Here is a 27,182-nt window from a genome sequence, read left to right on the forward strand (position 1 = left end):
GAGGGGGGGAGAGGTGGGAGAGAGAAAGAGAGAGAGAAGAAACAGAGAGAAGAAACAGAGAGAAGCCAGGTGCAGGTGGCTCACGCCTGTAATCCTATCTACTCAGGAGGCTGAGATCGGAGGATCACGGTTCAAAGCCAGCCCAGCCAGGAAAGGCTGTGAGACTCTTTTTTTTTTCCTTGGGTCTGGTCATGGGGCCTGAACTCTGGGCCTGGGCACTGTCCCTCAGCTCTTCAGCTCTAGGCTAGCACTCTACCACTTGAGCCACAGCGCCACTTCCGGCTTTTTTCTTTTTGCTTATGTGGTGCTGAGGAATCGAACCCAAGGCCTCATGCTTGCAAGGCAAGTGCTCTACCACTGAGCCACCTTCCCAGCCCCGGCTGTGAGACTCTTATCTCCAATAAACCACTCAGAAAACCAGAAGTGGTGCTGTGGCTCAGGAGCTAGAGCGCTAACCTTGAGCTGAACTGCTGAGGAACAGCGCCCAGGACCAGAGTTCAAGCCACATGACCAACAAAAAAAAAAAAAGAAAGAAAGAAAGGGGGGGTGAGGAGGGAGAAATAGGGAGAAAGAAATAGCATGCAATAAGATATAATAATGTAACCATTTTTACAACCAGATAGCTTCAAAGTATGTAGAAATGATGGTGCAAAGCCAGGCACCAGTGTTGATGCCTGTAATCCTAGCTACTCAGGAGGCTGAGATCCGAGGATCAAAGGTTGAAGCCAGTCTGGATAGGAAAGTTAATGAGACTCTTATATCCAATTAACCACTAGAAACCCAGAAATAGTGCTGTGTCTTAAAGTGGAAGAGTGTTAGTTAGCCTTGAGCAAAAAGCTCAGGGACAGTACCCAGGCCCTAAGTTCAGGCTTCATGAACAACAAAAAACAAATAAAAAAGTTTGTTTTGTGATTCTTTGGATCAGCAGTTCCCAAAATGTAGTCTGTAGGCTTCTTTGAGTCCTCATGACCCTTTCAGGAAGTTCAAAATAATAATAATTCTAAGCTATTAATTGCTTTGTTTCACTGGGTTGACATTTGCACTAGTCATTTAAAAGCAATAGCTGTTGAAACTGATGTCACCCTAACAAGAATCAAACAGTGAGCCCCAACAAAAACAGTGAGTCCCATCAAAAACAATAGTTACTTGTCAGTTCCTTTGAGGCTCTGTGTTTTTAAAGCAGTTTTCTCTTAAGAATATCTTGATGAGCCAGGCTCATCTATAATCCTAACTCTTCAGAAGGCTGAGATCTGAAGATCACATTTGGAAGCCAGATGGACAGGAAAGACCATAATAAGATTCTTACCTCCAATTAACAATCAAAAACCTCAAGGGGTAGAAAACTAGCCTTGAAGAAAATGCTCAGGCATAGTGTCCAGGCCTTGAGTTCAAGCCCCAGGACCAGCAAAAAGAGGAGGAGGAGAAGAAGGAAGAGAAGAAGGAGGAAGAGGAGGAGGAGGAGGAGGAAGGAAGAGGAGGAGGACAAGCAAAAAGTTGGAACTGGAGGTGTGGCTCAAGTTGGTAGAATGCCACCTCTGAATGAAAAAGCTGAAGGAGGGCCTGAGGCCCTGAATTTAAGCCACAGTACTAGCGTAGAGAGAAAGAGAGAAAGGAGGAGGAGGAGGAGGAGGAGGGAGGAGGAGGACGAGGAGGAGGACGAGGAAAGAGGGGAGAGAAGGAGAAGAAAGAAGGCGGGAGAGTGGGAGGAAGGAAGGAAGGAAGGGAGTGTGTGTGTGTGTGTGTGTGTGTGTGTGTGTGTGTGTGGGGGGAAGGATAATAGTAACACTGGTTGGGCCCAGGTGTCTGTCAGTGGATCCTCTAATGCAGCTAGAGCTGCCAACTTGACCTAGGAGTGTTTCCAGAGGTAGGGTACTCATGATGGAGAAATGTCAGCAACCAGAGCCCTGATTTCCTGGAGAGCAGAGCTAGGGAGAGCTGAGGAAACTTCAGTTTTCTATAATCCATTCAAACCTTGTTAGTCTTCGATACGAACAATGAAGATTATTGTCAGTCTTATGTAAGATATCCTTAATCACTCAACTGCTCCATTTTTCCAGCTAGATTGCTGCCTTAAAGCCCTTCTTTGTTGAAAGTCTACTGCTACTACTGTACATAAACTAGTTTTTCTGAACTAAATCATTGGATTAATTAATCAGAGCTTCTACAGGCCCAGGAATGCTCTGTGACTCTTTCCGCATCCAGGAAATACATGGATCTGGGAGCTGTATGGTGCGACCCAAAACTATCTCTCTCTTCCCTGACAAAGACAGGTTTGTACAGCCTAAGGACATTTCAGGAGCAAGTTTCCTAGCCACTTCTAGGAGAGAAGTCATGTTTTAACATATCAGAGTTCTGTCTTTCAGCATAGACTTCTTTGGGACTCCCATAGATTATGAGGACATTCTGGGACCCAGGGTATACTATCGCATCATTTCCACATATTCTTTATCTGAGTCCTTGAGTCTGGGCAAAGTCCTCTATTTTTTATTCCTTAGAGATTCAGTGAACAGATATTTACTAAACAGTTACTGAAATTTTTCAGGCTGTGAATTGATGAGGTCAGAGGTGTCTTCTAAGATTAGTCAATAATTTTCCTAGTCAACTGGTGCCAAGAATAAAAGCTTAGACTTACTACAACAGATCAGTTAGAATACTGCAAGTCCAGAATGGTGACGAAGCTATGAGATCGTATATAGAATCTGGTTAATAAGCAAATATAGTGTGGTAGCTTTAGAACCAAACAAGTATGGATCAAATTCAAGTACCAGTACTTAACCAGCAAGTGACTTCATCTCTCCAAGTTTTAGCTCCCTTATCTAGAAAATGGGGAGAATAAAACCTACTCTCAAACAGATAAATATAGATGATTTCCCCCCCCTCAAAAAAAAGTAGTTATAATTAGAATGCCATCTGTTCACTAAAACTGTTTTCCATTCTTACTGGGCATAAAACTGAAGTTATGTGTCATCTTGTGACTGAGTTCCAGCTAATGAACAATGAGCAGAATTGCTATGTAGCACTTCTAGACACAATTTTTTATTAGATTCCTCACTGCAGATTTTATATACCTTTTCCCCATCTACTGACTCAATACAAAAACCTCTGAGGACTCAAAGCACAAAGAAGTTCCAAGAAGCTCAAGTTCCTAGATGAAACTATGAAACATTGTGCACCAACTGTTCACACTGAGCATCTTGATATGTGTAAAGAAAATAAATGTGGAGGCTGAGTGCCAATGGCTGGCACCTGTAATTCTGGCTATTCAGGAGGCTGAGATCTGAGGATCACAGTTCAAAGACAGACTGGCAGAAAATTCCACAAGACTCTTTACCTCCAATTAACCAGGAAAAAGAGGCAAATGGAGGTATGGCTCAAGTAGTAGAGCATCTAGCCTTGAGCAAAAAAAGCAAAAAAAAAAACTGAGTTCAAACCCCAGTACTGGCACAAAAAATATTTTTATTACATTAAGCCAGGGAATTTTTCTATCTATCCATTCTGACACAAAACCTGGCTTAATAATCTCTCAATGAACAATTCTAATAACATTCTTTACTGTTATGAGAAATTCAAGGTCATACAAGCTCTCCGACTGATTAAGAAGACAAGGTAGATACAGGCAGCCTATCCTTGTTGTAGATACCAGAAATTCAAAAACGTTCATAGTCCCCAGAGGCTGAGAAATTTGAAATGGCTTCAAACAGCAGATGACTTTGAGCTTGTCTTTGAAGATAGGCATGTATTGCCCAAGGCACTAAAGATGCCATTCATTTAACAATATTTTAACACATCAACAAGAAATCCTTCATTATCGTGTATCCACTTTCATAGTCTATAGGATACTTCGGCTATCACTCAGTATTTCTCTGTGTCTAAAGTCTTTTGAAAGTGATTTTCAAAGTGGTCTGGTCCCTGGGTTTTTCACAATGGCCTTTAACCATTTGCAAACTTCTGAAATCACTAGTATTCCTACTCTTCATTTTCAGAAGCCTTGTACCCAAGGAAGAAAGGACTGCCAGCTCCTGAATTTTTCAAATCATACCTCTTAGGCCTAGTCACAGCCCCAGGTCTGTGGCTTAAAGAAAATAAGACCATACTTGTGTGATTGTATTGCTATGCTTCTTGTAACAATTGACCAATTAATCCATTTTCAACTACTGTTTCCCTCGGGTTAAGCATCAAGATCACATAAGCAAAAAAAAAAAAGTTTTTTTAATCCTTTCAGTAACGAGGAGGTTATCAATCTATCAGAAGAGTTTTATGTTTTAATCATTACCATATGAAAAGCTTTCCTGCTCATATATACCTAAGCAAATGAATTGTAGATGAAATGATGGAATTCTGCTATGATTTATAAATTTATTTTTGTCTTCAACAATCAAAATTTTGACTTTAGTCTTTAAAACCAGAGTGCCTATTTTATATAAATGTCAGAAACTACCTTTGTGACCTCACAAGTTTTCAGGCCTTCCAGAAATAGTTAACAGAGGTATTGCAATTCTACAGTGTCAGAAATTCACAATATAATATAATCATCACCATCATCATCATCATCATGGAAAATCAATCAGAAAATGTCACATGATAGTCTGCTTGCTTATTAAACAAATGAGATCTATATTTGCAGGGCTCAGAAGAGAAAATGGGATTAATCAGAATTCAATGCAAGAGACCACTTGAAATATATTTTAATGTCTGTGTGAGTGGAGCTGGAGGATTGTGTAGACCTCTCCCCCACTCCCAACCACTCCCATCTCAATGCAGTTTAGTTCTTAAAGCAAAAGGATGCATCAGTGAGTGTCTGCACTACAGTTGCATAGAAACTCCTTTGATGCAATATAGAAATGGCCTCCTCTTCAACATTTCAGCAGTGGCATCTCTGCAAGCTCATTGATCAAAATCAGCATTATCAGCTAGTATTGACTGCAAAGAATTGATGAGAGAAAAGCCAGAGGGGGCTTCAGAAGTTTGTCTGTGTCTCCCTATGCTGACTGGACCGAATTTCACTAACTTCACAAGGAAATACCAAATTGCATTCATTCTTCACTGGAAGTTGATGGTAGAGGTAGTTACATAACAGTTTGAAAACACAGTTTAACTTATTCAGTGATGACTTTGTGTCTGTCATTCACTCAAGCAGTAGAACATTGATGCATCAATTATGTGTTGTGTTCTGTGTCAGAAGCTAAGGCTTTATTGCTAACCAAAAACTTCAGCACATTCTAATGCCGTGCCTCAATGAAGTTTTCACTGTAGTTGGACAAGACTTCATCCACAAAAAAGTGGCCACTATCATGACCATAATTTAGAGATGGAGAAAACAGTTGTCAGTGTTATAGGAGGGTGTCTTTTGCTAGGTGCTAGTAGCTCATGCCTGTGATCCTAGTTACTCAGAAGGCAGAGATCTAAGGATCATGGTCCAAAGCCAGCCCAGGAAGCAAAGTCCATGAGATTCTTACCTTCTATGTACTACCAGAAAACCAGAAGTGGCTCTGTGGCTCAAAGTGGTAGAGCACTAGCCTTGAGCAAAAAGAGCTCAGGGACAGCACCCAGGCCCTAAGTTCAAGGCCCATGACAAAAAAAAAAGAGTGTATTTTCAGCTTGTGAAACAATATAGCTGCTTAAGAACAACAAATGGATTTCAACTCCTGTTATTTCTGATTAATGGTGCCTGTTTGGAATGCAGTGCTTCTAAGGTGCTCTTAGAGATCAGAGGGAAAGCATGTGTTGGTTAGTGATGTCTGGTACAGATACAGAAGGGGAAAGGAGACTATGTGTGACTTGCAAGTGTCTCATGGACCTGGTAGCCATCTAGAGAGCGTGGGCATTGGAGAACAGAGTACAGTGTCACTGAGACTGCATAGTCTGAAGGGATTATGATTATTTCAGTTCTTTTCTAAGCTGCTTCTTCCTTTTACATTTCTTCTAACTAGCTCATTTCTCATCATGCCTTGCACAGTCAACTGCCAGACACATGAAAGCAAATGAAATTCCCTCTATGTCAGGCATAATTACAAACGATATCCAACTTAGTTAAATTTTAAGCATAAAGAAGACAGGAATGATTCAGTGGGTGAGGAATGTCTTCCCGTGAAATTTCTGGAGAGAAAAATCAGTCAACCAAAACAGATATGCGTGTTACAATATTAGTCCATTAATTCTAATTTCTACAAATCAATGAGATTATTACTCTGATTTTAAAATATGACTCCACAATGAAAGTGAGGTAATCGGCTGAGAGAGAGTGGAGGAGGAGAAAGGCTGGAGGAGGATAGAGAACCCAGAATGGCAAAGATGGAACCGCAAAGATGGAAATTGTCAGAGTATGGCGTGCCAAGCAAGAAGAAATATGCTTTGGTTCAAAAGCGAAAAAAATGGGTGAATAGAAAATTAAACACTGAAAAGAATTTTAAGAAAGATGATATGAGTGTCAGTGACTATAGATCATCCTACATTCAAGGTTCCTTGTCATACTCCTTGCTTAGAACACTCTGCCCCTGCAGATACATGCACCCAGCACCCACAGGAGTACATGCACACATACACACACGCCATCACAAAATGTCACACACCACTACATATTCTAACTCCCTTCTCATTCTTCAAGCTCCATCTTAAGTCTCTCCTCCAAGAGATAGTCTTGACCAAGAGACTCTTCTCTGCTCTGCTCCATTATTCTTTATCTTGGGTCATTCCTTGATGTTTTTACTTATCTCCAAACTGAAAATAGATGAAGAGAAATTTATAGATAGATAGATGATAGATGATGATGATGATGATGCATTCATAAACACACACACATACATACATACATACATACATACATACATACATACATACATAATGTGAGTGAATAAATTGTTAAATAAAATGATACATGAGTGATTCTCTGGGAAGTTAAGAGCAAAGTAAATTATTTGTCTTGGATGTCTTAGACCAGCAGTAAGAGGAACTACTTTTTATCCTTCAGCCTTGTGATTAAGGCTGGGGATGAAGAGAATAGAGGAGAAAGGGAAGAGAGTGGCCAATGGGTTGATAACAGACATGACTAGGAATCATGCCCTTCTGAGTGAGCAAGTAGCTGAACCCTGTTCATGGTCCCGGAGAAGGCTCCAAGGTGAAGGGCAGGAGGCATATCTACTGTGGGTAATGTGGTGTCTGCAGCTGGCATCCTCTGGGTCGGGGTAGGGGGCAGGGAGGCGGCACTTCCTGCTCTGAATTTCTGATGTGCTGTCAGCAAGGGATCTTTTCTCACTTCTCAGTTCTCCTTTATGAAGTGTACTTTCTACCCCTTTCTCAGGGGAATGGCTCACTCCCAGGGTGCTGTGAGATCTGGGCCTGGGAAGGCTGCTTGGGAATGCCCCCTTCATTTGCAAATTGGCGAACAGTTTCCCATTGAATGGAAGAAAGCTTGTTTCAGAGCTTGAGAGAAATAATAAAGCCCATTTAACAAACCCAACATTTAATGAACTCAAAACAGTGAACGTTAAAAAAAGTAAACTAATAAAGCAATTTTTAAAATCTTAATGCATGCTTATTAGCTTTACTGTCTCATCAGTAAGTGTTCACTAATCTTCTTTACCACAGGATCTACCCACCGCCTATGTGTGACTCCTGAGCACCAGATAACAATGTGGATCCAAATTTTGGAAATGGAAATCCTTTTGCACCCCTGGTCAGCTTTCACAAATCACTCAGAACCTTCAAAAAGAACAGGCCTAGCACCACTGAATGCCAGGCTATTCACAAAGGAAGGAACAGGACAGACAAACTCATCTTTCTGGTGTCTTCTATAAAGCCCTCTTTATCGGGTGCTTTCAGAATCCTGGGAATTGATAAGATCTTTCCATCAGTTTTAGGTGTTTCTCAAGAGATAGCTATGATCTCACTGGGAGATTTGCTTTTGGATGTCTTCTCCTCCCTGCCACTCCCCCTCCACCCCATGGTGGGGTATCACTCCATCTTCATTGGGAGGGGAGAGATATGTTAGAAAGCAGAGGAGATTGGACAGGGCAACAGAATGGAGGCAATTATAGAATAAGTATCAGAGCAAGTATCAAATACTGTTTGGCCCAAATACATTTTGTCCCATGCTGTTTCTTATGCAAATTAAACATCTAGAGACCAGCCTGTGGTAAAAGTGAGATCCACTTCCCCAACTTCATTCAGCTCACCCTTGAAAGCAGTATCATGTACCTGATTGTCAGCCGGATCTCTAACTCTAAGAAACTGTAGGAGAAATCTCTTTCTCTGTCTCAGAATCTTATCCTCATCAGGCTTTTCCAGAAATCAAAAGCACCTGCTCTTTTGTTCAGGTGGGCATCTAAAGAGAGCGCTATTACCATTAGAAAACAGCCAGAGTTCATTCAGGAACACTAGCGACATGTCCCTCCCACTTGAGGACACCAACCTCAGATGTCCACCCTTCCCACAGCACACCTTCATGCCTGACGGTGTGCCCAGCACTGTGCGAAGCGATTCACACACACTGCTTCATTACATCCATGCAACCGCAAGAGGAGATGGGGGAAGCCTCGTTTAACAGATTTGGAAATCAAGACTGGAAGAAGTCAACTTGCCCAGTCACTCCATTGGAAATAAGACAGAGTCTCACCCTGCAATTCTAGAACCTGAGCTCTAAAGACATATGACATATCCAGCGCTGATGACCATGATGTGTGCTGTTAGTGATCATTTACCCCTCATAGGATTCCCCTCTTTAGATTTCCCACGTAGAAACAAAGGGACATCTGGGCACCTCGCCCTGGCACAGGAAATTAAACGTGTTTATAGATATAGATGAGGTAAGGAGAGTAACAGAGACAGAGATCAACAGGGAGATATGTCAGAAAGATCTCATCTAAGATTCTGTGTGACACTGTGTCATAAACATTATCATATCCTTCCACAAGAAGAAGAAGTTTAGGTAGATGCCAATGGCTCGTGTCTATAATCCTAATTCAGGAGGCTGAGATCTGAGGATCACAGTTCAAAGCCAACAACTCTTATCTCCAATAAACTACTCAGAAAAAGCCAAAAGTGGTGCTTTGGCTCAAGTGGTAGAGTGCTAGCCTTGAGTGATCCAAAGAAGCTCAGGGACAGAGTCCAGGCCCAGAGTTCAAGCCCCAGAACCAGGAAAGAAAGAAAGAAGAAAGGAAAGAAAGAAAGAAAGAAAGAAAGAAAGAAAGAAAGAAAGAAAGAAAGAAAGAAAGAAAGAAAGAAAGAAAGAAAGAAAGAAGAGAGAGAGAGAGAGGGAGGGAAGGAAGGAAAGAAGGAAGGAAGGAAGGAAGGAAGGAAGGGAAGGAAAGAAGGAAGGAAGGAAGGGAAGGAAAGAAGAAAGGAAGGAAGGAAGGAAAGAAGGAAGGAAGGAAGGAAGGAAGGAAGGAAGAAAGGAAGGAAGGAAGGAAGGAAGAAAGGAAGGAAGGAAGGAAGGAAGGAAGGAAGGGAAAAGAAGAAATTTATTCTCACAGGAGCCCAAGAAAATACCAGTAGTTGGCCAAAGTGGATTATGTTGGATTCAGGTTAACTTCTAGTGTTCAGTCTTACCCCTAGAGCACCAGGAAACAGCTCTTCAGCATCCACCAGATGTCTTCACTGGAGTTAGGAAAGGCATAATTTCTACTGCAACCATCTTCATGAGTGAACTTTACCTTTCTAGGTGAGACAGATAAGGTGCTATTAGTGCCCTGCCTGTGCCAAAGTTGGCTGAAAAGAAGTATGTATTTGAAGAGAAGCAAACACCCTGGCTTCAGCATCCCCCAGCATATCTGCCATGAACAATCACTTAGGTCCATTCTTTGTACAACTGTCTTCTCTTAGTCTTGGCTTGGCTTTCCTGCTCCTTCCTGAATCATACATTCTGACCTTCTCTCTTTCTCTCCTCCCATCCCACATTCCCCCTATAGATCCCCATACTCTGCATTGCCCTCCTCACCCCCACCCCCTGCCAAGGTTCCTCAAGAAACCCACATCTTCTAGGGCCGAATCCAGTGCCTGATTACCACAGAGTCACAATAAATGCTTGATAAAAGGTAAGGAAGAAGAACTATAGAATGAGTGTTAAGCCCCTCCACTGATCCATACAAGATTTTATGTGTTTTCTTTCTGCTCAGGAATGAACTACAGCAAACAGACTATTACTGATGTGTGCAGGGTGCATGAAATTCAATACTAGTGTTCAAATATATATTATATTTATAAATATTATATATATATAATACTGTTCCTTCTCCTCTTATCTCAGCTCATTTGATCCTTATCTATAAAATACATTGCATATGTGTTATACAATACAGACATACTTGGAGTAACACGAGACGGAGGTCTCAATGAGACCTATAAAAGTTACTTCCAAGGGAAAAATGCAGCTTAAAAAATGCATGCTACCAAAAGCTCTTCCTTTTTTAAAAAATTTAAATCTTATTTCTCTAGTACTTGAAAGTTTATATCATTTCTCTTTGCCTACTCTGAGGTCAGTCCAGGATTTCAGCCTCCATTTTATAGAGATGTAAACTGGGTCACAAAAAGTTGTAATGGCTTGCCATGTAGCTATTAACTTAATTCTTTGGCACCCTTATTATAAAACATGGCATCCATTTTGAGGAAAGGAAACAACTCTGCTTTATCATTGTAATCATAATCTTTAGAAGTTAAAATGCCAGTGTTCCTACAATATAAAATTACAAGTGTTGCTAATGGTAATTCTGGAGCCTTCAGGAGAACAGCCTCTTCTCTGGTATTTCCAGCAGGGTCTGGTTGTGTGACTGAGGAGGGACTTACAGGAGAACCTTTCTATGTTTTCCTTTATCCAAGATCACTGCTCTGGGAGACTGATAAAAAGTGTAGAAACCTAAAGGCTGTGCAGTTTAAAGTTCCTTTCAGATGAGTCAAAGACATCCAAAGTTCACTTTTTTTAAACTTCTCAAGAAAAATAACCTTTAGAAAATGTTTACATGACCAGAGTCTGATTTGTCTGACTATCAGGTAGAATCACATTGGACTTGAGTCTCCTTAAATTCAAATTTTCATTCCCTTACATAAAATATAAGCAAGCAAGATGGAAAAGGGAGAAAATTAACCGCTGGAACTGTGCAGAAATAATTGGACTCCCATCAGATGTGTGTGTGTGTTTGTTTGTACAAGGAAGAAAAAGTCATCCTTTCTTTCCAATTTTGGTTGAAGCAGTTAAGGGGTAAAAAAAAAATCCAACTCTGAAAAGTAACAGAAATGAGATTCAGGTGGTAACTGAGATTCCCATTGGATTTTTGTGTGCGGTTCTCTTTTCTTTCCCCCACAGTGGATAATGCATGCCTGCTCATTGTGATTTATCTGAAGCTGGTTTCTTTTACACCTGCAGGCTATATAAAGGCATCAGGACTGGGACTGGAGATTTGGGGAGCATCGGGAGAGGCGGCGTCCACAATCCAGAGAGAATGAAGCAGTTGGGAACATGAGCAAATTGCCTGTCTTTGAGGCTTCGGTGGTAGGAGTCCCTCAACAGCATTGCTGATCTCCCTTGGAAACGCCCTCTCCCCCACGAGAATGTATGTGCTGGTTTGTTCTTATCCTTGATTTTTAACTTTTCACTCATATTTCTGACCTAGAATGATCGAGTCTTGGGCCCTGGAAGAATGCAGGCATTTTGGCCTGTTTGGTTTGGTGGCCTGACAAAAACCTGGTTCCCAGAAGCAATGCTGGTAAGGGCCTTTGTCTTGTTGGCCATCTGTACAGAAGCCCTGGCGAGATCCTGCACGCCAAACAAAGCAGGTATGCCCTGGTGCCACACTGTTTTCCTAGAAAGGAACATTGCTAGAATCTTCCCTTTGTAGTGAACAGAGAGGGCCTTATTGTCTCTGTTAAGAAAAAACAAAAATGCCATCAAGTAGAAGTACCTAAGTTCCCAAGGCCATTCAAACATGTATTGGATTAAACATTTTTTTTAAATTGCCCTCTCTCCCTGTATATATAACATCTTCTCTTTTCTCTGTTCAGATATTGAATTTCTGTCCAGTGCCATAAACATTGTTTTACAATATTGTATGTGAATTGGGGGGTCTTAAATGTTAAATTTATATGTTTATTCATTTTTTATAGGTCACACACATTCATTCACACACATTCCAATCTGTAGTTTCATATAGTCCTTAATACAGAGTGAAAATTTTAATGGATCACTTCTAATATATATGTATATTTTGTTTGTTTGGTTTTTTTTACAAGTCCTGAGGCTTGAACTCAGGGCCTGGGCACTTTTTTAAGCTTCTTTTGCTCAAGGCTAGCACTCTACCACTGAGCCACAGAGCCACTTCCAGCTTTTTCTGTTTATGTGGTGTTGAGGAATCGAACCCAGGGCATCATGCATGCTAGGCAAGGGCTCTACCACTAAGCCCCAGTGCCAGCCCCAAACATATATTTATATATTAATTAGAGCAATCACTAAATAGATATAGCATACACTATAAAAGTGGAATTTCGGTAGCTTATGTTTTGAGAGCACAAATCCTAGCCAGTGAAGAATAGTGGAAAACCACTTTTAACCAACTGCTCTGTGCATGTGCAAGTGTGGCTAGAACCCTTAGTTCTTTCAGTAGACTGACATGATGAGCATATCTGATTCCAACCATAGATGTGTTCTTGCAGATGTCATTCTTGTGTTTTGTTATCCCAAAACCATCATCACCAAAATCCCCGAGTGCCCCTATGGATGGGAAGTGCATCAGCTGGCCCTCGGGGGGCTGTGTTACAACGGAGTCCATGAAGGTGGCTACTACCAATTTGTCATCCCAGATTTATCACCTAAGAACAAGTCATATTGTGGAACTCAGTCTGAGGTAAGGCAAAGCCACACAGGTTCAGGTTGCTTAGGATAAGGTAATTGAGCCCACCAATGAGAAGTTTGGATCACCCTAGGGAAGATACAGAATGGAATAATTTCCTGAGAAATTGCCTCTTCTACTAGTTTAGATGACTGTTTGGGGCTTGCTGGAGCTAGGAAGGCCAATTCCCACTTTAACTTGAGCCCACTTCAGGTTCTGAACTTGTTCTCATAAGCCACCATCCTTCCAAGGCCAGAGAGGCAGCTGGAGGGTCCACCTTCTTCCCAAGGCTTGGAAGTAGTGATAAAGTCCATTTGGAAGAGCAAAGGTATGACCAGAGTATAAACACAATCCCTAACTTGCTTTTGAGAAGCACACGGGCCAGGGAAGCATGGAACTAATAGGAAAGCACTGTTTTTTTTCTTGGTTAGTACAATTACATGACAGAGAAGTCTGAGGCCTCCACTTAGTCACGAGTTCAAGGCTACACGACCAATAAATAGGGATATAGTCAAAGAGAGAGGTTAGGTCTTCTTGACTCATGATGTGGCCCAGTATTCCCACTGTCTTGACTGCCAGGAGATTTTACATCCATGGGTCTCAGAGGATGAGCACAATGAACTTCTAAGTCCAACTCCTCTTTCTAAATGTCCACAAGGGTCCAGAGATATGTCAGGATAAGTGGTGGGTGTGACAAAGCTTTCCATTTTTGAGTATAACTCAATGGAAGGAAATACAAATCTTCTCAGTGGTCTCAGCCCGATTACTTCTCAAGTGGATGTGTCCAGTCGGCATGTCAGAAGCAAGAATTGAAGTAATAATATCTATAGTTGGGAACAGGAAAAAGCAAAGAACTAGACAGTACTATTCTGGCCTGGGAAGATGGGTGAAGATATTAATCTAAAACATTAATGTTGAGAACTAGAAGTTTTGTTTTGTTTTTGGGTGGGGGGTCCGGTTGTGGGGCCTGAACTCTGGGCCTGAGCGCTGTCCCTCAGCTCTTCAGCTCAAGGCTAGCACTCTACCACTTGAGCCACAGCGCCACGTCCGGCTTTTTTCTTTTTGCTTATGTGGTGCTGAGGAATCGAACCCAGGGCCTCAGGTAGGCAAGCACTCTACCACTGAGCCAACTTCCCAGCCCAAGAACTAGAAATTTTGGAGCCAGTGTTTTGGCCAGTAGCCCAACAGATATATGAATTATTTTTCAACATACCACATTGCTCTAGATTACGTTAAACACTTTTAGTTGAAGTGACTCAAGAATTCTTTACAAAAATTATCAACAGCCAGGTGCCAGTGGCCCACGCCTGTCATCCTAGGTTCTCAGGAGGCTGAGATCTGAGGATCACGGTTGGAAGCCAACCTGGACAGCAAAGTCCATGAGACTCTTATCTCCAATAAACTACCAGAAAACTGGAAGTGGCGCTGTGGCTCAAGTGGTAGAGTGCTAGCCTTGAGCTGAAGAGCTGAGGGACAGTGCCCAGGCCCAGAGTTCAAACCCCACGACCAACCAAAAAAAATATATATACATACATATATACATGTATATATGTATACATATATATGTGTGTATATATGTGTGTGTATATATATGTGTATATATATATGTGTGTGTGTATATATATATATATATATATATATATCAATGCACCCTCAGACAGAATGGATTCTGTGTCCCTGCTAAATACTCATGCCCATTTATTAGGTTTTTGTCTGAACCATCTTCACCCACTGTTCTCAGAACTCTCATTCCCGCTGTGAGACACAGGGCCTAACTGCCTTCTTCCTTCCTCCAGTACAAACCCCCCATCTACCACTTCTACAGTCACATCGTATCCAATGACAGCACGGTGATTGTAAAGAACCAGCCGGTGAACTACTCCTTCTCCTGCACATACCACTCCACCTACCTGGTGAACCAGGCTGCCTTTGACCAGAGGTAAGCCGCTCTGTGGCCTGGAGGGCTGGCTGCCGGGTGGGTGCTGCAGTCCCTGTCAATCAGGCATGTTTCAGTCCTTATGCAAAATTCTCTCCCCTTTTCAGAGTGGCTACTGTTCATGTGAAGAACGGGAGCCTGGGCACATTTGAAAGTCAATTGTCTCTCAACTTCTACACTGTAAGTCCAGACAATCTTTGTCACCTGTGGCCTTCCCAGGGGACAGGATGCTTCCTCGGGGTTTATTCTCTCCACCCCAAGCACTTTGCAGAGACTTATTCTAGAACTCGGGCTTTGGCTTTAGCTTTAGCTTTCTTTGTAGACTTCATGGAACAGACATACAGATCCAGAGACCAGATAGAAGAGCTAAAAGGTGTCACACAAGTATAAGGCCATTTCACAGATGAGACAATTGAGGCAGAGTCAGTAGACAGGCATCAGGACACCCTGTATCTAACTCTTCATTGAAACTGGTTTATGTCACAAGCTACTGCACTGCAGAAAGTTATTTACACAGAGGACCTAGTTCTTAAAAAAAAAAAAACACAGAGCTTTGAGCTTTCTGATTGGGACAGAGCTATGGAGAAAACTTAAGGGCGGCCTCTATTCCTAGTTCTTTGGTCTCTGAAGCCTTTCAGTAAGTGGGTTTCCTCATTGTCTAGTTTGGGCCCATTGCCTATGTTGATATTAGAATTAAAGGCACACTTTGGCCCATTGCTCCAAAGACATTAAATATGCAAAGGCTATTAGCCTAGCTGCTTTCCCATTTAGAAGTGGTGAAAAAGAGGGAGATGAGAGAGAGAGAGAGAGAGAGAGAGAGAGAGCATAGATACTGTCCCAGATAGCTAGAGGCAGAAATACAAACCTTTGTGTGTGACATTAGAGCTGGAAGACATCATGGCAGACATCATCAGAGAGCAGAGCAGCAAAGCATCCAACCGGTTCATTTCACAAGGGAAAATGCTTTCGTACCTGGAACTCCATCAACTTTGAGCTTGCTTTACCTCTGCCTGGAAGCTATTGGCCTGGCAGAACTCAGCCCCGAGTGACAGGAGAATCCTAAATCGACCCAGATAAGGATTTGGAATCCAGAGAAGAAAAAGATGTGTCCAATACAATGCAGGCGCTTGGAGATGCATCGGGTCTAACTGTGGTGTCTCCTAAACGTAATATCTGTGATTTCTTTCCGGTGAAGGGTACAAAGCCTTTATGTCAGTGTCCCTTTTAAGGCTCTGTGACTAAATCTGGATATGAAATTTTGACTGTGCTAAAGAAGGCCCCCTAAAGGTTTCAAGGCCATCTGTCCCTAGATCTCTCCCTGGCCACATACCACTAGTGGATGGCACTTGAGAAAAGGAATCTCATGCAATCCCTCAATTATGCTCAGGGACTAATGTAGTATGTGTTACCAGGGCAAAGAAAAGATGTCAAAACAGCTACAGTCCCTGCAGAAGAATGTCTAACAAAAAAGAAAAAAATAGGGCTTCCATTCGTGAACACCCTCCTTGGGAATGTCCTAATGACGGATTCTATTTACTACCCAGTCCATCAGAAGTAAATAATTGTTATTGTAACCAGATACAATTATAGATGTGATCCTAGGAAGGTTTACAACAGTAGGCAACATGGATACCAAGAACCCTTTTTTTTTAACCATCTCTTGTCATCCACCATAGTAGCGTGATTGCCATATATATCAAACCTGAATGAGGGGTGGAGAGGAGAAATGGAGAAAAAAAGAAATGGAGAGGCACGTGTGCATATGCCTGGGTCATGTTCCTTAGCGGGCTCCAGCCTGTAGAGACAGACCAGCATAATTCCCTGACCGCTGGAGAAATCAGGTTACTGCCTCTCCCAGGGCCCTCCAAAACCCCTCAGAACAGGTGAACTGAGAAAAAGATTCTACTACCTTTGTACAGACCTTTGTACTTTGTACAAAGTACTAATCAGCATTCCTTCTGCAGACTCCCTTTCCTATGCCCAAGCCAGGAGGTTGGTATTTTTTTCTTTCTTTTTCTTCCCTGAGAGCATTCTTGTGTGTTTCTGAAGCAACAACTTCCCCCTGAATATATTTCCATCAAATTACCAGAAACAGAGCCGTGCCCTACATAGTACAATGAAACCAAATACAACGGCTAATTGCTTAGGCTTCTGAGAACCCCAATTGCTGCTCCCCTCCCCAAATAGCACTCATTCTACTCAGCATGCTTTCTCTCTTTCTCTCTCTTCCTCTCTCTTCTCTCCACTCCCCACTCACTTTTGCCAAGAACTCATAGTTGGTATTCCCAGTGAAAAGTTATTTTGACTCCCACTCCAAAATAAAAGAAAGAGTCTGGCACTTGTGGTTGAGAAAATAGGCCATGCCATGAATGCTGATTCTGCTGTTTACAAGTTGTGTGACCTTGCACAAGTTAATTAACCTCTCTGTCTCCATCTCTACATTTGTAAAACAGGAACTTAATAGCACTTGACTCTTGGCCTTGTTATGAGGGTTATCTGAAATAATCTTTAAGAAGCAATTAGCACATTGCCTGGCACTAAATCAGTGTCCAAGACCATAACTATTCCCATGACTATAGAGCCTGACCCTATTCAACATGGAGCTCCAAGGGCCCCTAGGATGGTTGCCTTCATAGGGTTGAATACAAATGGAATTGTCGACGCAGTACTGGCCATTCCTCTTAGACAAAAGAAACAGACAAATCCTGGGATGGAACAAACTCAAGCAACTGAGAACAAAAATCACAGACTCCCAGAGTCAGAACACAACTCATAGGTCACCAGCCTTGGCCTTCACACTCAAATTCCAGAACCCTTCTGTAGTATTGCTCAGGGCCGGCCTCATGGCCTCTTCCAGAGACAAGACCATAGTGAATTGAGCCTTCCATTTTAGATCAGCAAATGAAACCCAACATCCTGAGCTCTTGCTCATCTCTCACAGCTCTGTCTCCTGAAATATGACTGTGTAATTGGTTATACTGTGGATAGCCTTTCAAATATCTCTCATCTTCTTCAAGCTAAATCTTCTCATTATTGCTCATTCACCATCCTAGTCATTCTTTTCTGAGTACGGTCCAATTTGGTCAGCACCCCTATTAAAAACAGTGGAGCCCAAAGTGAAAGTGTTATATTCGAGACCCTGCGGGACCAATATAAAGCATGTGTGGATAAACAGTACCTCACTCTGGAAGATTCTAGAAGACTCTAGGAATGTATCCTAGGATATGAACTTTGGGGTAGTTTTCTTTCACCACTAGCTCACATCCAAATTTTGTTGGCATCCATAAAACATAGTACTTGTGTCACTATGACCAGTGGATCTAGTATACAGGATATATCACCCCTTCTGTGATACTGCTAGCATCCTAAGAGGTACAGTTTCTCAGGTTCTGGAGGAGTCTCTGGGGTCTTATGTGCTTGTTCTCTGGAGTTGGCTCCAATCCCTCCCCATCTCTATTCATCTGCTCCTGCCAGACCTAACTGCTCAGTCTGCAAAGTCATAATGCCTACTGTCTATTTCCTTCCAAAGAATGCCAAGTTCTCCACCAAGAAAGAAGCTCCCTTTGTCCTGGAGACATCTGAAATTGGTTCGGATCTCTTTGCAGGAGTAGAAGCCAAAGGGTTGAGTGTTAGGTAAGTATACTTCCTCTATGACTATATTTTTATATACGGGGTAGGGGGAGAAAAAGACAAGCCAAGAGACTGTTTAAATTGCAAAATTGTTCTTGAAACAAGCCTATGCCTCATGGCAATGCCAATGTGCTTTGTTTCCAGATTTAAGGTGGTCTTGAACAGCTGCTGGGCCACACCCTCTGCTGACTTCATGTACCCCTTGCAGTGGCAGCTGATCAACAAGGGGTAGGTACCTGTCAGAGTCACTACTGGGCAGCCAGCCAGGCATGCCTGGGTCTCTTTTGCTCTGGCTTAGGATAGCTTGAGAGGAGACACTGGAGCCCTTTTGGAGAGAAACCAGAGTTGTTGGGGAAGATTACAGTCGATAGATTAGCAGGGGGTTTCCTGTCCATGTCGGTGTACCTGTAACAGCACACCCATCCGCCTATCTCAAAGAATAATCTATTGTAGAAGGAGGCCTGTGTGCAGGGTGTGAAGCCCTCCCAGCAGGCAGCTGCCAGTGGGAGGGAGCTGTCACTGAGGGGCAGGTAGAAGAGCCAGTGGGAGGGAGCTGTCACTGAGGGGCAGGTAGAAGAGCCAGTGGGAGGGAGCTGTCACTGAGGGGCAGGTAAAACAGCTGGTGACAAGAAGCAGCCGCAGTGCCAAGCCATCTAGGCTTGCCCACTATCTGCCTCCTTCTCCCCTTCATCACCCCGTTCTGTCCCCCACCCCTGCCTCCCTGGAGCTCTGTTTACATTAGTTTCCACTGGCTGACACCTTACTCGGGCCACTCAGGCTGAAAAGAGCTATTTTAAGACGGGTTCATATAAGGATCTCAGGTTTACTAACCAAACACTCCTACCAGAAGCCTTGTTTCATAACTTGGAAAGTGATCTGCCACTCCATCACCATGCAGGCACCCCAAATAGAAGTAGCTCTGACCCTTGGTCCAGATACAAAGGCAACACTTGCCTCTCGCTTCACTCTAGTGAACTCTCAGAGGTGACATCGCTCGGGTCCAGCCTCGTGTCGCTGAGGACACATTCAGATGACAGATGTTGCTTTTCTATGTTTACATGAAAAATATAGTCGCATTTCTACCACACTTGTTAAGTAATACGAATGTAACTTAAATGGCAGAGTATAAATTTTCATGACAAACTTCATACCACACACAGAAACCCATGTCAGGTCTGACCTGAGTTTAGAGTTCTATGGCAGTATTGTGAGACACTGCTCTCAAAATTGGGCATCTTCAATATGCCACTTCTGAGGAGAGCTTTGGGAAATTTTTTTTAGTTTTTGAGACAGCTCAGTCTGGCATTGAACTCACTATGTAGCCCAGACTTGACTGGAACTGCTGGGCCTCCTCTTCACCTCCTCAGTGCTGAGACGACATATTTGCACCACCATACCTGGCAAGATTTCACTTTTACTTCGTTCTGCTTTGTTTTGAAGGTGCTAGAATTTGAACCGGGGGCCTTGTACTTAACAGGTAGGCTTTCTATCACTTGAGCCATGCCCCCAGCTTAAGCTCAAGAGTCTCACTTTTTTAGGAAGTGTGTGGCCATTCCTAACTCATTTCCCTTCTATCATACCTTGTCTATAGAATGAAGACACACTCACCTCATAGCCCCTCAACGGGACCTCAAAATTATAAAGCTCAAGCCCATCAAAGTGTTTCAGAAAGGGGAGGAGCTGCACTCAAAATTGGGAGAGAGATGCTATGGAGAGATTTGCCTCCAAACCTTTGCTGGAATTCCCCAGTGTGACGTGTCCTCCTCTTTCCCTGTGTGTTCTAGCTGTCCCACAGACGAAACAGTCTTGGTACATGAGAATGGGAAGGATCACAGGGCAACCTTCCAATTCAATGCTTTCCGGTTCCAGAATATCCCCAAGCTCTCGAAGGTTTGGTTGCATTGTGAGACATTCATCTGCGACAGTGAGAAGCTCTCCTGCCCAGTGGTGAGCCACCTCTCTCTCGAAGGAGCATATTAGAGCTGGGATTTGAGCTGGGAAGTTGTAGCCTGGCCAATATAAGTGTGCATAGAGGAACTTCCTGGAGAAAAGGGCCTGGCTACAGGAGCAGAAGCTCCAGGCATATCCATCCTGCCACTACCAACCTGCCCAGTCTGGTGTGTGTTCCTCACCCTGCTGGGCCTGGTTTGCTCATCTTTCCACCATGATAATAAGTACTTATGGCTCTGCCATTCTTAAACATCCATGGAAGCTAAAATGAAGCCCAAGAAATGCTTTGAAACAGACCTCAAAATGCTTTGAAGAGGTTTGAATTCAAGGTCTGGCAAAAAACTCAAAACGTTGGGCATATTTAGTCTTGACAGGACACTAGAAAGTTCTGCCCAAATTCTGGGTCAAAGCTGATTGGACAATGAGAGAGAGAGAGCCAGAAATCTATGCTTCTAACCATCAGATGAGTCTGGTGTTGACTGAGTTTAAGGAAACTGCTCTAGAGGCTTAAAAGGACCAAGTTCCAAATTGTTGTCAAGATTGGACCGAAGGCCTTGAAGTTTCCGTTCATCTCCAGCCCCCACAGCCTATAGGAACCGACAGAGAGAAGGTGACTCATTTGGCAAGAAGCTGGTTTATGCTGAGAACAGATAGAGAAAGGGAAAGGAGGCAAAGGGTGCAAGATCAGAAAAATAAGGAGAGAAATATTGTACAGTTGATGGGAGGATAAATAACAACACTATATAAAAAGAAGAAATGAACCAGACAGAATAGACTTTGCAACTGATTGCTTCTCAAGTACCTGAGATGAGAATGGCTGTACTTGAAAGCCTTTCTCCCATCAAAAGGCATTTATGTAAATCCCCCACCCATCAAGGTAAAGCTCTGTTCATTTCTCATCTTCTCTCTCTCCCTCTCCAGACCTGTGACAAACGGAAGCGCATGCTTCGGGACCAGACAGGGGGCGTCCTGGTGGTGGAGCTGTCCCTGCGGAGTAAGCGCCCCACCCCCACCCCCCATCCCCCGTAGTCACATGCATTCTGGACTGTGTCCACATGCAGTGCCGGTCTGAGCGTTTTGACTGAATTGCCAAACCAGGTGTGCCTGTGGACACAGTCTTCACCTGCTTTGTGGAGGGGGCAGCTCATGCCACTCCAGGAGGTGAGGTTTGTGGGTGACCCTGAAAACCTCTCTCTACATTTGAAATCCAAATGACCCCACCCCATCCAAGAAAGGAAGAGGTACTGAGCTACGAAATAGAACATGCAGTGCACAAAAATAGACAAGATGTGCTCTAAGAATGTCAAGGGCAAGTGAACAAGACTTTACTATGCAGGCAACACTTGCAGGCAACACTGCCTGCCTGGGATGGGCATTAAAGTTTCAAGGAACACCCCTCTTCCCCTCCCCCTCTCCCAGGTCCTCAAGTAACTTACTGTCTTGCAAGGAGAGAGACAGTAGACACCAAGGGGAAGATTACTGTTAAGGGGTAGTTGGTGGATTCAGTCCAGTCTAGGTCTGATGAAAGACAGTTGTTAAAAGACTTTACCATGACCTGCATGATGATGTGTTTTAAGGGTACACCTGACCTGTGGGGACACAGAGGACTTTAATAACTGTACCATGAAGTCCAGTGACCAAACCATGCTCAGGGCCCAGTCCCAGGCTGCCTCCTGAGGGCCTGCAAGCTAAGAAAGGTTTATTTTTAGACCTTTATGTGGTTCCAAACTAAAACTATTTCATGACACATAAAAATGATACAAAATTTGGGCTGGGAAGGTAGCTCAGTGGTGGAGCGCTTGCCTTGCATGCATGAGGCCCTGGGTTCAATTCTTCAGCACCACATAAGCAAAAAGAAAAGAGCTGGAAGTGGCACTGTGGCTCAAGTGGTAGAGTGCTAGCCTTAAGCTGAAGAGCTGAGGGACAGTGCCCAGACCCAGAGTTCAGGCCCCACAAGTGGACCCCCCCCCAAAAAAAATGATACAAAATTTTTATTTTGGTGCCCATAAGGTTTTATTAGAACACTGAGACTTGTGTTCATGTAGGTGGTATTGTCCATAGCTACCAGCATCTGCTGCGAGAACAGTGTAGATTCATAGCTATAGAGGCTATGCCAGCCTGGAAGGTTAAGAATTCTGCCTGAGCTACATAGACATTATCTTAAGAAAAAGACTTGCTAGCTAGATGCCAATGACTCACGCCAGTGATCCTAGCTATTCAGGAGGCTGAGGTATGAGAATTGTGGTTCAAAACCAGCCTGGACAGGGAAAAAAAATTCCACTAGGTTGATATCTCCAATTAACCACAACAAAGCCAGAAATGGAACTGTGGCTCAAGTGGTAAAGCACCAACCATGAGCAAAACCACTAAGGAATAATGAAGGCCCAGGCCCTGAGTTTAAGCTGTAGTACTTACATTAAAAAAAAAATTTTAAGAGAAAAAGAAAAGAAACTATTTCTACATGGTCTGCAAAACTGAAAATGTTTACTATCTGGTCCTCTCAGAAATTTATTGACTCTTGCCTTCGACAGCCAGGAAGAAAAGAGTATGCACGGAAACATCACTAACTGTTAGTCCAAAATGTGTTCTAAAGGCAATGGAAGATGGTGATTTATCCAGGAGTGGGACTCAGGCTTGTTTTTGTGGAACCGTAACTCTGAAATTTCTCCCTCCCTGATCTTTTCTTAAACCTATATTCTCTCTATTCACTCTAGGCAGGGGATTTTCGAGTCTCTGTAGCCTCTCAGGTAAGAAAAAAGGAAACTTCTGGAAAATGTCATAGGGTAATGTTTGTGTAACGCAGATGGGTGTTTCAAAGATCACTTTGGCCCCTTTAAGAATTGAACATGTGAGCTGGAAGGTTGGCTCAGTGGGAGGGTACTTGCCTCGCATGCATGAGGCCTGGGTTCAATTCCTCAGCACCACATAAATAGAAAAAAGCTGGAAGTGGCGCTGTGATTCAAGTGGTTGGGTGCTAGCCTTGAGCTGAAGAGCTGAGGGACAGTGCCCAGACCCAGAGTTCAAACCCCAAGACTGACAAAAAAAAAGGAAGAATTGAACATGTAGCTGGGTGCTGGTGGCTCACATCTGTTATCCTAGCTATTCAGGAAGCTGAGATCTGAAGAACAAGGTTCTTGGGCCAGCTTGGGCAGGAAAGTTCATGAGACTCTTACCTCCAGTTAACCACCCAAAAAGTTGGAAGTAGAGCTGTGGCTCAAGTACCAGCCTTGAATAAGGAAGTTCAACACACACACACACACACACACACACACACACACACACACACACACACACACACCTGAACATTTATACTTTAAAGTGCAACTCTATGGGTGATGGGGGAGACAGAGGTGAAAAAGTCTTTCTCCATCCAGCCCGTAGGAGGGGCTGGGGTTTGCCTGGATGAAGCGGTACTAGACCCTACATCCCCAAACCTCAGAGAAGCCAGCAACAGGGGCTTTTACTTGGCTTCCTATGTTGGAAGAACATGATTTTCCATGATCTGTTCCGTCAACAAATATTTGAGTCCCTCATTAACTAAGTGACCTTGGGCAATGCCTTTACCTCTTAGTACTTCTGTTTCTTCTGACATGAACTAATAATTGCCCCATCATGCATGGTGTTGTTTGGATTACTTAATTACAGCTAAAGGCACTGAGCAAGATTACTGACCTTCCTAGTGTATACGAGGTAAACCAGTCTGTACGAGAGACAGGGGACATGATTTAGTCTCCAGCCAGGGAAGGGCTGAAGAGGAAGAACCACTTCAGCTAAGATACAGGTCTTACTGGAATCAGGAGAGGGAATTAACTACACAAGGAGAAGGGATAATACAGTCCCATTGATTCATAAATTCACACTTTGCTCCTATCACTACATGAAAATCTTGTAAAACAGCAGGGGCACCAGTGGCTCACCCATGTAATCCTAGCTATTCAGGAGGCTGAGATGTGAGGATTAAGGTTGGAAGCCAGCCCAGGCAGAAAAGTCAATGAGACTCTTCTCTCCAATTAACTAGCAAAATGCTTGAGGGAGAGGTGTGATTCAAGTGGTAAAGCACCAGCATTGAGCAAATTAGTGAGAGTGTATGGTTCTGAGTTCAAGCCTTGTTACACACACACACACACACACACACACACGTAAAGCAACTCCAATTGAAAGGAAGTTCTACAGCCAAAGCCTGGTAGTAAAATGTGTCATCAAGGGCTTATTCATCAGAACTCCACAACCTGGGTTTATCCACCAGATAAAGTGAACCATGGGATCTCCATTTCTTGGGGAACAGAAATGATTATGCACAAAATGTTGTAGTATCATGGAAACCTCTTTAGGTTGACATTGTTGTGGCTTCCACTGGTAGACTTGTCCTTGACCTTGTGTGACTGTTTCTCAGTGCTGTCTCCTACCCACTCTTGTTCACAGGTGTTTTCTATCATCTCATCGTGATGCTGGGGGTGTGTGTCCTGCTGTAAGAGTTAGCCGGCAGCTGCCTTTCCTTCCCCAGGCCCCCCAAACACAAGGTCATCCTCAGCAATGATAAACTCGTTTATTTTGCTGCCAAAAAGAACAAACAGAAGATTGCATTGTTGGGGGCCAGAGACAAAGGCTTGGCCAAATATGCATTCCAGTGATGTGTGTGTGTGTGTGTGTGTGTGAATTCAGTGATTGTTTTCCTCTGGTGCCCCACTTCCTCAGGCTACTTCCTGTGGCAGTTAGATCCCACCAATCCTGTCCCTTATAGTGTTCTAGGGGCTTCTTTCCTCATATTCAAGGCTGCCCCTGGAGTCCTTTGAAAGCAGTCCTCATGTTAAAAGACCCTCACACATCTAACCAAACACAGCTGGAGAAGAATGTAGGGCATAACCACAAAATCAATGACAAACACAAAACGCACAGGAATGGCCAGCTTTGGCCAATAGAAGGCGCTCTCTCTCATTCTACTTAAGAACCAGATCCAAGCCCCCAAGCAGGATTGGGGTGCTTGTAAAGCCTTCAAATAACAATGGAGAAATGACAGTGGAGTATGATCACTTTACTGAAACCTAAGTAACAGAAAGAAAATGCATTTTGAGAGCCCCAAACACTAACTAAACCTACTTTGTTTTTTTTCTTATAGGCTTCTTAAATATACATAGACATTCAATAGGTATAAATTCCTTATTCCTATAGTGGATAGATATTTGAAAAGATGCAAAAATAGGAGAAAACTACAAAAGGAATAAAAGTCATCCATTTTATATAGCAATGCAGTACTGGCTAAATGAAATGAACTTGCCCCTGACAATGGAAGGAGCAACTCCCTCAGCATAGGTCATTCTCAGCTTGGTGACCCAGTCTCACGAGATACCTTATGATGTTCAGTGCCTCTGTTATCTTTCTCATTTGCTCTAAGAAATCTTCCTTCATACAGAATGGTTCAAACTCATTTAGCTTTTACCTAAAACATTCAGGCAAGTGTCTATACCTGTCATATGACCACGGGAATGGAGCTAACAGTAATCAGAAACACAAATGCAAACATGGCCCCGATGAAATTATATGGTAGCATGCCCTTAGGACATCCCTTTCCACCCCACCGCCACCTCATGTTCTAGAGTACACTGATATCAGTGAGGAACATTTGTCAACAGAGTGAATACTGAATGAACCAACCCTGGCAGAGAACTGACTACAGTGTGACAGAATAAGACTGAATTCTGGGTTTTTTATTATGCAAATTGAATTAGCCTTACAATTTGAAATCACATGTTTCTGCATACTATATTTCATGTATTTGAGAAGTCTTAAGATCTACAGTTTGATTCTTTTTATAATTTGCTTTAGTGAATTCAGAAATTAAGCTAGTTATTGAATCTCTGGTGACATGAAGTATAAGTTTGCTGAGCCATAGACTAGAGATAAATAATTCAGTGCTTTCTAAGGTTGGTCTCTAAGCTGATGTTTGGGATCTCTTCCTTCTGTAAATTTGGAGATTTGTGTAGTCACGAAGGATAGAAGACATGGTTTATTGATTCTAGTCAAAAAAATTTAAATAGCCAAATTTATAAATTTTTGGATATCAGAGTTTAACATGATGTTGCATTAGTTTTGCTTTATTTTATCATGTTTTATGACCTTGTGTCTCTCATGGGTGCTATGGAATAAATAAAATGCCTTAAAATAAATAAATCCATGACTATAATATGCAGTATTAATATATCATGGTGAAAGGCCATTTCCAGGGGCTCCACAAACAGGGCTTCCAGTGTTTCCATCTTACATGTATTCTTCAACCACACCAGTGCTGGAGGTCCACTCAAAGTGGAGGTGATTAAGTCATTGTAGATGATGAGCCTTGGTGGGAAAGGGTCTCTTGGGTCATCCTTGTCTATAAAGCCAGCAAGAGTATGTGTTCTGGCCCAAGCAGCACTATGCCATTTGTCCTTTCCATCTCATGACCTCTCTACTGAAGGATTAAGAGAAAGCACCCACAAGTCAATCTCTCTTGTAAATTCTCATTAGTGCCAAACAGACCTTCAGAGAAGGAGGAAAAGTAAACACTCCCTTAGGTATCCTGGTTGACAGAAGAAGAAAATCTTGGTTACTCTGGAGGCTGAGATCTGAGGATCGTGGTTTGAAGCTAGCCCGGGCAGGAACGCCATAAGACTCTTATCTCCAATTAACCACCAGAAAACTGGAAATGGTGCTGTGGCTCAAAGTGGTAGCCTTTAGCAAAAGTACTCAGGGACAGTGCCCAGCCCCTAAATTCAAGCCCTATGACCAACTGTCAGGAAGGAAGGAGGGAAGGAAGGAAGGAGGGAAGGAAGGAAGGAAGGAAGGAAGGAAGGAAGGAAGGAAGGAAGGAAGGAAGGAAG

General features: G+C 43.0%; 1 protein-coding gene across 1 annotated transcript; it reads left to right on the forward strand.

Annotated features, from left to right (window-relative positions):
* Positions 1-11,615: 11,615 nt before the first annotated feature.
* On the forward strand, positions 11,616-24,830 carry Tectb (tectorin beta). The gene is made up of 10 exons (XM_013017706.1): positions 11,616-11,763; positions 12,637-12,827; positions 14,609-14,751; positions 14,856-14,928; positions 18,278-18,381; positions 18,523-18,606; positions 20,163-20,325; positions 21,250-21,322; positions 23,043-23,075; positions 24,751-24,830. The coding sequence occupies exons 1-10, from the start codon at positions 11,628-11,630 to the stop codon at positions 24,798-24,800; spliced, it is 1,050 nt and encodes a 349-aa protein (XP_012873160.1). The 5' UTR covers positions 11,616-11,627; the 3' UTR covers positions 24,801-24,830.
* The last annotated feature ends 2,352 nt before the right edge of the window (positions 24,831-27,182 follow it).

This window comes from Dipodomys ordii, unplaced genomic scaffold, assembly GCF_000151885.1.
Source record: "Dipodomys ordii isolate 6190 unplaced genomic scaffold, Dord_2.0 Scaffold36, whole genome shotgun sequence".
NCBI lineage: Eukaryota > Metazoa > Chordata > Mammalia > Rodentia > Heteromyidae > Dipodomys > Dipodomys ordii.

What these genes read in the sequence shown, in the direction of transcription:
- Tectb (XM_013017706.1), top strand. Translation starts at nt 11,628, where the DNA reads ATGCAGGCATTTTGGCCTGTTTGGTTTGGTGGCCTGACAAAAACCTGG. An exon ending in CTGCACGCCAAACAAAGCAG is followed by an intron (nt 11,764 to 12,636) that starts GTATGCCCTGGT and finishes GTGTTCTTGCAG; the next exon opens with ATGTCATTCTTGTGTTTTGT. An exon ending in GGTGGAGCTGTCCCTGCGGA is followed by an intron (nt 21,323 to 23,042) that starts GTAAGCGCCCCA and finishes TATTCACTCTAG; the next exon opens with GCAGGGGATTTTCGAGTCTC.